General features: G+C 37.5%; 1 protein-coding gene across 1 annotated transcript; it reads left to right on the forward strand.

The window, feature by feature from the left end:
- Positions 1-678: 678 nt before the first annotated feature.
- Positions 679-11,882, forward strand: LOC134033948 (uncharacterized). The gene is given in 9 exon segments (XM_062478238.1): positions 679-710; positions 2,622-2,699; positions 4,332-4,751; positions 4,785-5,482; positions 6,725-7,526; positions 7,644-8,769; positions 8,772-8,843; positions 8,916-11,609; positions 11,875-11,882. Coding segments are annotated over 8 exon segments (5,898 nt in total). The 5' UTR covers positions 679-710.
- Positions 11,883-12,579: the final 697 nt, after the last annotated feature.

Raw genomic sequence — 12,579 nt, forward strand, 5'->3', positions numbered from 1 at the left:
TTGGATTTTTCTGTACAATAAAGATTAAGGAAACGCGTTTTTTCCCTACTCCTCCTACATTTTTGGTCGAATTTTCTTCAAAATTGCCATAGATGATATCCAGACTGAGCCTCACAAAAGTTATCGTAGGGATTTCTGATTTTCAAAACCGTTTGTCCGGTAGAGCCAATCAAAATCTGCAACAAAGCAACCAAACAGGACGTTTGGTCAAATCTCAGCAAATCTTTGAGATATCAACACCAAACTTGGTATGTCACGTGGAAGACACTACAACATGTTACCATGTGCAAAGGCAACTTCATACCTCTAAAAATGATTGATATAAAGCAAATTGAATTTATTGCTAATGCTAAAATAATGCTTTACACATCCGCCGGCCAAAAAACGATACTCTGATTCAATCACTAGTTCATATGAAGACTCTTGAGAATGTTGAGTACACAAATCTGAGAAAAAGTTGACTGTAACATGAAAACTCGATTTTTAGTGAATATTTGAAACATGCATGCTTGGCTAATTTCTAGGGCTGTTTCCCCAAATCCTCTCTCCCTTTGCTCCTGTGCGCGCGTGCTCCACATTCTCTCACACACAAGGGGCCAGAGCCCCTTGACACACGCGCGAGCTTGGTACACGCACAAGAAGACGACCATTTTATTTTATCGTTGGAGAACTCCTGCAGCCCTCAGAGATTTTCATTGTTACATTTGACAGTGAGTAATAAGATCCTACAATGGCAGTACAAAACATGTATTTTAGCGTTTGTATTCGTATGATAACTTGAAGACTTTTATACTGTCGTAAACAGGATAGCAGCTAATCTATCTAGGCTAGCTGAGCTAAGGATATCTCTTTGTACAGACAGTATTACAGGCTAGCAAGTCGTAAAATCTTTAACATTATACTTGCTTCTATGAGACGCGTTTGAAATTTGTATACTGTGCGTAACTATGCGGTTGGGTTGTTCTATTTTTACATGTCATTGTTGATGTAATTTAAATTAGTACGGTGAGTTCCAAATGTGTCTTTCGATTAAACACTGCAGCGTGTATTACACAATGATCATTTGTGGTGCGGCGTTTATTCGAAGGCAACGTTTAATTAGTAAGACAGATTCAGTGAATTGTAGTTGCAGTGCGGCCATACACAAACAAATAGACAAGGAGGTCAGATAAATGCCGAGCAAGCTATAACCCTTAAGGCTAGTTTTTGCTTTTGTGGACGGCGTTTCAAATTTATGTACTGTACCTACCTACGGTTGGGTTATTCTATCTTTAGCTACATGTCATTGTTGATGTAATTTTGTTTGTTCGTTCCAAGTTTTTCTGACGGTCTTCACATTGTAAGTTATTCTTTTTGAAACTGTAGCTAGGTAGCCTAGTTTGCTGCACAGATAGAGCTACCTAGCATTAAACAAGTAGCAATGGTACCATGGTTGTTTTGCTTGCTAGCTTTGTTTGGGTTCATGGTTTGATCGTTTAGGAGTTCCATTGAAAGCCTATAGAGCTACAATACGTTTGTAATCGGCATGTTGTACTATGCTGCACGATTTCCCATCTCTTGATAACATTTTATATTTGTATCAATTTTATACACTAAATTGCCAAAGTATTCGCTCGGTTGCCTTTACACGCTCATGAACGTGAGTGACATCTCATTCTTAAACCATAGGATATGATGTCGGACCACCCTTTGTAGCTATAATAGTTTCAACTCGTCTAGGAAGGCTTTCCACAAGGTTTAAGAGGTTTATGGAAATGTTTTACCATTCTTCCAGAAGTGCATTTGTGAGGTCCAACATTGATGTGGAACAAGAAGGTTTGGATCGCAGTCCCTGCTCTAATTCATCCCAAAGGTGTTGTATTGGGTTGAGGTCAGGACTGTGTGCAGGCCACTCAAGTTCGTCTACACCAATCTCGCTCATCCATGTGTTTATGGGCCTTGCTTTGTGCACTGTTGCATAGTCATGTTAGAACAGGAAGGGGCCATCTCCAAACTGTTCCCACAATGTTTGGAGCATGAAATTGTCAAAATGTTGGTGAATTATTGCATTTCAGGAAATTAACTTATGGGTAGGAAATATTTAATGGATTGGGCTCGGCGGGGTATTTTGTCATCCATCCATTCCTACTCCATGCTCTTGATTATGTAATTGACCTACAGGTACATCTTCTAGGCTATGTTTATTTGTTTTAATTTTCTAATGTGAGTCAGTGGCTTGGCAGTATTTTAACAGTAAGGTTTGGTTATTTGTGTTAAACTGTGATGATTCTTTTGATGAAACATGAATTTAAAGTAAAAACCATTTGCAAGATAAATTGTTCTCAATTGGTCTTAATTTGTATTTATAGTTGAGTCCGTTTCTCTGTTTACATTTTACAGACTTAAATTTGAATGTAGACTGTGTAAATTGAATAAAGGTAAATAATGGATGTCTAAATATTTTTTTTAAGTACAGAGATTGTTGTTTTGAGAATCCTAACCATTTCAATATTTTCTTAAAGGTCTGTATACTAGAACTGTTGAGTATGAAGTTATGATAATGTAAGACTATGAAATTGTTAAGCAGTAGTGTGGTATGTTACATTTCATAGTTTTTGATGGTTTTTCTATGTGTTTTTTAGATGCCACGTTCCAGCAAGAGATCCAGGGCAGCCAAGAAAAGGATATCTGCTCCAGAAGACCAAGGATCCACTGTTGAGGTTAGACTTCCTTGTGGGAAAAAATGCTAAACCAGTGTGTTTAAGTGATGAGATTAATTGAGAAAAATGAATGTGAATGAGCATTTTTAACAACGTCTTTGTTACGGACCCATGTTTAAAATGTCCTAATTCAGTCTGTATAGTTGTGGTTGTGTGTTTTTTCTTTTCTCCCCTCTTTCTTTCTATTCGCTGCATGCAGGTATGGTCTAGTCGGCGTTTGTTGGCGGTTGGCTATCAGTCTCCCTACCTCGTGATTTGCAATCAGCTGCGCACTTCCAATCAGCGGTTTAGTTGTCAACATAAAATTACCGCACTGGTCAGCTGTTTCAGAGATTGCTTTGGAAAGTTGCTTGTTTAGAGAGTTGTCAAGTCAGAGAGACTTCTTGTTGAAATCATTGTAAATGTTGTTATTATTTTGTTAGAATGGTTTGCTTCATAGTGAACCCTTTTAATAGACCAGTTATTTTGATATTGTGCTTTAGGTTGGTTTGTTTTTGTTCACTGCACACAGGGCTTTGGAATAGGTAAGCTGCCCTTCATGGGCATACACCATCACACAGCGAACCTGTGTTAACACACTAGGTAAGGAATGGTGCCACCCCATGTATGTTTAGTCTAGGTAAGTTTATGTGTTTACTAGATAAGATACTTTTTGGTTTTTGCTTTGGCATCATTCCATTGTTATTCCCCTGTGATGAATGTGCATTTTCCACACATTGCCATTACCTCCATGTTAGGCAAAGAGGGTTGTAACAGTAACTGACTACTGTTTGCATTAAGTGTTTGGGTTAAAGATGTATGTTCGGAAGTGAACTGTAGGGTCGTTAAAGTATAACAACAAAATACAGTTTATCATTTAACAGTGAGCAGAGGCTTCACTTGATTTCCTTAATGCTTGTTTTTTGTGAATGTTTAAATGGAATCAACTTCCCCTTTCTATCAGGCAGGCTCCTTCATTGTATTTAAAATAAAACTTAAAACACACCTATATGCACTAGGGTTTCCCACTACCTCTTGAGTTGTGATTTTACTTATTTAACTGTTATTGACTGTGTATTTTGTTTTTACAATGTATTTTATGGTGTCTTTTTTATAATTTTTTTGTGCTGTTCGGCACCTCGGTCAGCTTTTGCTGTGTTAGTGTGCTTTATAAATAAACTTACTTACTTAGTTAAATGCAGATTGATGCTGAACCTATTTTAATGTTGATGGCTACAGTTACTGTTTGAATCATGTATTAATAAATATGTTACTAATTTCATATGTCATGCTAATCAATAAAATTGTCCTCTTATGATAAACTTGGAGGACTGTGTTCCTGTATTGACAAAATACAGACCATGGCATTCCAAATGTTTTCCCGTTTTGTATTGTATGAAATAAAATTGTCTTGAAGTTGCTGTCACTTATTTATGCACTACAATGTGTATGAAAAGTTGTAAACTTATTCTCTGCCCCATATCAAATAACCATATATTTTTGATGAGCAATAATAAAAAAAAATGTGTGATGTCACTGCTAATATCAGTAATGTACACTTGAAAAACTATATACCAATGTAGCTTTATGAAGACTGGTACTGCTGATGTGTAGTTATTCTTCCTTACTTGATAACTTTTCCCTGTTTTTCAGATGCCGAGGAAGAAGAACTGGCGGAAAGGGCGTCATCACTTGGCTGCTGCTGCAACATGTAGCGCCTTGTCTGATTTTTCTCTATCCACTGATCCCCACTCTACCCCTTGTGATATCCCATCTTCATCCCCCACCCCAAGCTCTGATTTTCCTCCTCTTCCGACCTCTCGGTCATCTATCTTTAGGCCCTGTGACTCTCTTTCACAGTCTGTGCCTGTTGTGAGCTGTGATAATGTATCGCAGTCTCTTTCAAGGACCAGTGGAGCATCGTTCACACTGCCTCTGCAATCTATAAGGTGTGCAGCCATTGGGGCATACTGTTCTCACGGTGAAACTCTCAGTCACCAAGGAAAAAAACTTGATACAAACCTTGCAAACTTTTGTACAAAACTGTGCAACGCTGAAAACTTTGAAATGAAACTTGATACAAATCTTGCAAACTTTGAAACGTACACTATTGTAATACCTGATGAAATTAAAACTATCAAAAGTCATTCAACAAACTCTGTTGAATACATGAACAGTGGTGAGCTGTCCAACACCGTGCCTCCAAGCTGTCATAACAGGTATATACAAGGATCTTTTCATCAAGGACATGTGATGTTTGCAGAAAATGCAGGCGTACAATGTCTGACAAACAGTTTAACAGCAATGTTGATGAATGAACTGAAAGATGTGTGCACGTGGCAAAGTAGTGACCTTGATATTATTCTTGTGAATGGAAACGAGCTTTATACGTCAGTGCAGAACCGCAATCAGGTAAAACATACTCATCTTTTGGTAAGTGATTTGCCAAAGTCTCATGTGTTGCATAATGTTGATTTTACAATTAATCTTGGACAAGCATTTAGTGGCATAGTAGGAGTACATGATTATGATCCAGATTTGGCAGACATGTCAATAAGCCTTTATGAAGCACTGCAAAGAGTAGTACTAGAAGATGACAGCTGTTTTTTGACAATTAATAAAAGTACTTGTGCCATTATTAAACACACCAGTGGTTATGCAGTATTTGACTCCCACGCACGCAGCTATGATGGCCTTCTTCATCCAACAGGAAAAAGTGTTGTGTGTTTCTTTCAAACTTTTGAGGATATGTACAGCCATCACATTAATAGGCTTGCAAGTTCAATGAATGCCTTTGGAAAACCGTTTGAGGTAACTGGAATGAGCTTTACAATGAGATTAGAAGACGGCAACAACATAAACACTACAGCACTACACAAGTCTAGTACACGGAAACGCAATGCAAATGCCATGAAAGCACAAATAACGCCAGAGGTATTTGTTTATGTTCCCGAGAGCACTTTTGAAACACAAACAGAGTGTAGTCATGCATTGCCATTGCAAAATGAGAATTTCTTGTGTGAAAACGATAGGTCTATCAATGTTACTAGTGATGAAAGACTTTCAACGATGAAAAGTATTGATCTAAGTGTAGACAAATATAGTGAGTGTATTGTTAGCACATTGAACGTTGTTGTGGACTGTAGGGCTACTGCAACAACAGAAACAGAAAATATCTGTACACACACATTTCAAAAATGCGACTTGCATGAAACATATGGCAACGCTGTCAACACAGTTGATGAACTGGGTAAAAATAATGATGTAGTAATTGGTGACGTGATTCTGCCGACATGGACGTTTAATCCCTTAACATGTATTAATCAAAGTGCTTTATGTTCACAGTTAGATTTGCAAAATGTAAATAATAATGTGTCGACCAGAATTCAACCAAACACTGTATTAAGTTATCCATGTGAGTCAAAAGCTATTAAAAAGGATGGTAACTGCTTATTCCGGTCATTGGCAATGGCACTTTGCGGCAATGAAAGCCCTCACATGAAAATACGCAAACATGTGGTAAGACACTTAATGAAAAATTAGCAAACATTTAAAAGGTTTCTTAGAGCTGAATACACCTCTGTAGAACAATACATACAGTCTTCACGAATGATGTATGCAAATACGTGGGGCACTGAATTAGAAATTATGACGGCAGCAGATTTGTTTCATACTGACATCTACACATTTAATTCACACCGCTGGAACATGTACAAAAGTCTTTCAAGAACGAATGACGATGCCATATATTTGAACCATGTAAATGGAAACCATTATGAATTGGTAACTTGTGTAACAGATACACATTCTGAAGGTACATGTGCATCATTGTGTCAAGCAAAAAACCCTGTACCAATGTGTAATGTACATTTGAGGAAAAGGCCATCAACAACAGCCATTGGTCAAATACAACTATCACAAGATAAAGCAGCCATTAAGAAGCAAAAATATCAGAATGACATTCAATTCCGACAAAATCGCATTATGTTGGCAAAGAAATTGTATGCGACAAATGAGAAATACAGAAAAACACAATTGCAATCCAGCCGAGATAAGTACAGAACTAATGAAGAGTTCCGTTTTAAACTGCAAGAATACAGTCAGGCAAAGTACACAAAAGATGCATACTTTCAAAGCAGTGTAAAAACACAAAGCATGCAAACATATATCAATAAGAAAAATCTGACATATTCCATGGATTTTGTCATAGAATCCTTTAGAAAAAATGTCCAAGAAGGCCCTCGATTTGTTTGCTCAGCTTGTCATCGCCAGCTTTTTCGAAAGCAAGTCATTGAATGTAAACATGATCGCTACACAACCAGTCCAACAGTTGCTGCTTTGGCAAAACAGTGCATTACAGATACATATTTACAGACTTGTAATGAAGACTGTGATAATAACTGCACTGCACATATTCAATCGTCTAAGTTGTGGATATGTCACACATGTCACCGTAAAATTGGTGCTGGTAGAATGCCTCAAGAAAGTGTAGCCAACAATTTGCATTTGGAAGCCATTCCTTCTCAGCTACAGTGCTTAAATTCACTTGAGCAACACTTAATAGCGAAACATATTCCTTTTATGAAACTGTTGGCATTACCAAAGGGCGGACAAAATGGTTGCCATGGACCTGTCGTATGTGTTCCATCTAATGTCGATCAAGTAACAAACATGCTCCCACGAAATGATGGAAATGATTTAATGTTACGAATTAAACTAAAACGCAAATTAACATACAAGGGGCATTATGAATATAAACATGTCCATACAAACCATGTCTATAATGCGTTGGAGTACTTAAAGTTAAATAACAAATGGTATCATGACATTAGCATTAATAATGAATGGGTTAACCCTCTGGACAAAATTAACGATGTGCAAGTCAGTGATCATGAACATATGGAAATATGCGATAATACCAACACACCATCTCAAGTTGATGCAACTGTTGGACTTTTAAATAAGAACAATGAAATATGTGATAATGCTGTGTCAATACATACAACAAGCGTTTCTAATGAAAGAAAAAAGAACAAAACGGAAAATGATTCCGAAAGTGATGATCCTGAAGAAGAGTTGACATACACTGAACAAACACATGGAATGTTTCTAGACACATGTTTACAACCAGTAGATATTGCACAAGAAGTTTTGGATCAACATTTTGACTCTGTGTTATCAGTTGCCCCTGCTGAGAATAATCATCCCATTAAACTGTTAGAAGATGCTACAAATGAAGGAAAATGTTTTCCTATGTTATACCCCACGGGAGCTCCTACTTTTCATGACCCTCGCAAAGAAAGAATAACCCTGGCAAAATATTTAAATACACGTTTACTGAATGCTGATGGCAGATTTGCTAAAAACACAGACTTCATATTCTATGCCCAGTACATATCAGAAGTACAACAAGTTCTTTCAAATGTTTCAATTGCCATGCGCAAAGGTTCAGGCACTGAATTGACTCACAAAGAGCAACCCAATTTGTTAACTGATGCAGAATCTTTAAAACGAGTGTTAAAAAACGACGAAGGCTACAAGTTCTTAAGACCTATACGTGGAACACCCCCCTTTTGGCAATCTGCACAAAAAGATCTGTTTGCTATGATACGACAACTAGGAATCCCCACATGGTTTTGTTCATTTTCCTCAGCTGACATGCGCTGGCCTGAAATGATAACAACACTCAGTCATGAACAAAATAAAAATGTGCCTATTGATGAACTGACTTGGTCAGAGAAATGTGCATTGTTGAAACAAAACCCAGTTACAGCTGCAAGAATGTTTGACCACAGATGGCACAGTTTCTTAAAAGATGTGATTATGTCTCCAGCTGCTCCTATTGGAAAAATATCAGACTACTTTTACCGTGTAGAATTTCAAAACAGAGGCTCCCCTCACTGTCATTGCTTATTCTGGGTGGAATCAGCCCCTCAAATTGACAAAGACCCTGATGAGAAAGTTGTAGACTTTATTGACAAATATGTATCTTGTGAACTGCCATCATCAGATGATGATGAACTGTGTGAGATTGTAAACACTGTGCAAAAACATAGCACTAAGCACTCAAAAACCTGTAGGAAAAAAAAACTGAATGTCGGTTTAACTTTCCACGACCCCCATCTTGTCGAACATTTATTGATCGTATTGTCCAACCTGCAAAAAGTCAACCACAAGTAGTTCAAAGTGACTTACGTGACCCTGCAATGCCCATGCAAGAACACAATAACACTGAAGAAAACTTGAATGTCACTTATGCACAAAATCAATGCAATACAGAACAATCACATCAACCAATGAATGAGGAAGACGAATTGAGAAAACTGATGACACCAGACGTGGCTGAAAAGATGTTGAAAATGGTCAGAACAACTTTACTAAATAGTGACCAAACATTTGAATCGACAGAGGAACTGTTTGAAAGCATCGGCATTTCACAATTGCTTTTTGAAATAGCAAATTCACAACTAACCAATAAAACCAGCGTTGTTTTAAAAAGAAAGCCCGGTGACATTTGGATTAACCAATTCAACAAAGACCTGTTAAGAGCTTGGAATGCCAATATGGATATTCAGTACATTGTGGATGCATATTCTTGTGTAGTGTACATTATTTCTTATATATCCAAAGCAGAGAGAGAAATGGGATTGTTACTCGATTGTGCACAAAAAGAAGGACATAAAGGCAATCTGGATGCCAAAGCTGCATTCAAATCACTCGGCAGTGTTTACCTTCATAATAGAGAAGTGTCTGCACAAGAAGCAGTATATCGACTAACTGGAATGCATTTAAAGGAATGCTCACGCAAAGTAACTTTCATACCAACAGGAGAACACCCTATGCGCATGAGTTTACCTCTCAGTGTATTGCGAGACAGAAAACAAAATGACAACAATGAACATAACACTATATGGATGACAAGTGTGATAGACAGGTATAAACATAGACCACAATCACCACTGTTTCAAAACATGTGCCTTGCCACGTTTTGCTCGGAATATCGAGTCTTGAGTCAAAGTGAAGTCCCAGCTAATCCAAGCGAATGTGTCGTTCAACTTCAGGACAATTCTGGCCACATCAGAAAAAGAACACGCACGGAACCAGCTGTTATTAGATATGCAAGACTGTCACCCACAAAAGATCCAGAAAAATATCATCAAAGCCAGTTACAATTGTTTTTGCCCCACTATGAAGACTGTCAGTTGAAACCACATCCTTTTGTAACATACGAAGATTTTTACAATGTTGGAATTGTACGTGACTTCAGTGATGACATAGACAAAGTTAAAGAAATTGTTGAGAATAATAGGTCCTTGTATGAACAAAATTCTGACAAACTAGATGATGCTCAACTCATTATGGAACAGCAGGTTGATTTGGATGATGCATGGGCACAGATTTGCCCCCAGTCTGAAATGGAACGCCTTCAATGTTTACAATCCCAGGAGGTTATGCACAATAAAACTGATTTACAACCCATTTCAGAAAATATTCCAGACCTGACAGAAACTTTGCCTATGACTGGTAACATAGAAGTTAGAAAAACATTCATGACTAAAGAAGCAGCATGGAACATAATGAGATCTTTAAATGATGAGCAAGCGCGCATATTTTACAAACTACGTCAGTGGAGTTTAGAAACAGTATGGGGACGAAAACCACAACAAATACACCTTTTTGTCACTGGTGGAGCGGGCACAGGAAAAAGCCATTTGATTAAAGCCATACATTATGAGTTGTCTCGAATTTTAGCGCAACTATGTACAAACCCTGATGACACTACAGTGCTAATAACAGCTCCTACTGGCGTTGCCGCGTATAACATTGGTGCTGCTACCATACACAACACTTTTTGTATTGGCACAGATGTGCGATTACCTTACCAGCCGTTAGGTGAGGAAAAGATAAACTCTTTACGAGCTAAACTATCCAATTTACAATTACTGATCATTGATGAAATATCAATGGTAGACAACAGACTCTTTGCATACATTCACGGAAGACTAAGACAAATAAAACAATCCGGAGATCATTCTTTGTTTGGAAAAGTTAGCATGGTTGCTGTGGGAGATTTTTACCAGTTACCGCCTGTGAAAGGGAAACCTCTGTACAGTGATATGCCAGGACTGAACATTTGGAACGATCACTTTGAAATTGCACATTTGACACAAGTTGTGAGACAAAAAGATTCAACTTTTGCTGAGTTGCTAAATCGCATACGTGTCCATCAAAAATCAACTCCTATGTTGCCTACCGACGTTGAAATATTGAAGCAATGTGAAACAGGAGAAGTCTCGAATGCACTCCACATTTTTGCTACAAATAAACAAGTTTGCAATTACAACTGTCAAATGCTCAATTCAATTTGCCCAAATGCTATAACTATTGAAGCACAAGACTTTGAGCGTAATCCAAAAACAGGACGTATGGAAAGAAAGAATGGCCACCACACCAAAGTTTTTAATAGTTGTCTTAAGCCAAGTGTGAGTTTGGGTATACACGCGTGCATCATGCTGACTAAAAACATTGACGTTTTAGATGGACTCGTTAATGGTGCTTTTGGGACAGTTATCCAAATCATGTTTGATATGGACAAATACTTTCCCTCTGAAATACATGTTGAATTTGATGACAGTAAAATTGGACAACTGCAAAGAGCTAAAATAACTACAGCAAATAATACTCATCGAAACCTCACAATAATTAAACCTGTAGAGGACAGAGTCTCGAACAATGGTGGAATACGCCGTCAGTACCCAATACAATTATCCTGGGGTTGTACCGTTCACAAAGTTCAAGGTCTTACAGTGAAAAGTGCAGTCGTAAACTTGAAAAAGATATTTGCACCAGGACAAGCTTATGTAGCTTTAAGTCGTGTGTCTTCGCTGTCAGGCTTAGTAATTGAAGACTTAAACGAGTCAAAGATTTATTGTAACAGCAACATCAAAGAAGTTCTTGCAACAATGGCTCCCTTCATCTCAAAAAACTCACCTTCAACCCCTCCATTATTCACAATAGCTTTTCATAACATTCAAAGTCTCAATGCACATTTTAACAACATGCAAGCAAACAACACTTTATTGATGTGTCAGTGCATTTGTGTGGCTGAAACGTGGCTTCAACCAAACTATCCAACCGAACATTTACTTTTACCTAATTTCACCTTCTATAACAACAGCCGTTACAATTGTTACAGTCCAATGAACATTATCACCGATACTTTAAAACATCAGGCAAACGGTGGTGTTGGAATATATTGTCAGACTGACCAAAACATTGAAGTCAAAACACCATGTAATACTAATCTAGAATCATTAGTCTTCCACGTTCCACAGTTTCAATTAATCGCTGCAGTTCTTTACAGACCCCAAACATACCATGTTGACTTATTCAAAGACAATTTATTACATCTCATTGACGAAATAAATACTTTTCCTGGAGGAAAAATTATTATGGGGGATTTTAATGATAATCTTCATACTTCTAAAACAATACAAAGACTATTCGAACAACATCATTACATTCAATTAGTTCACTTTTCAACCACTGATGCTAACACTTTAATTGATCATGTATACACAAAAGATGTACAATTTCAAATATCAGTTGAATTGTTGTCAACATATTACAGTCACCATAATGCGATACTTATTCACATAAAGTAACCTATGAATTATCTGCTAAACAATGCATTTAAAAACAAAAGTCATAGCTTGTATAGTGAATGGACTGTGAAATACAAAACACATGAAAACATGCATTTCCTACAATGTAAGGAATGAGTTTTAGGCAACTTTAACCCATTAAATGTGATTCTGCAATTTTATCTCCCCATAGAACCTTCTGGCAACTACACACACACACACACACACACCACACACACACACCACACACACACACA

Source organism: Osmerus eperlanus, chromosome 2 (assembly GCF_963692335.1).
Source record: "Osmerus eperlanus chromosome 2, fOsmEpe2.1, whole genome shotgun sequence".
NCBI lineage: Eukaryota > Metazoa > Chordata > Actinopteri > Osmeriformes > Osmeridae > Osmerus > Osmerus eperlanus.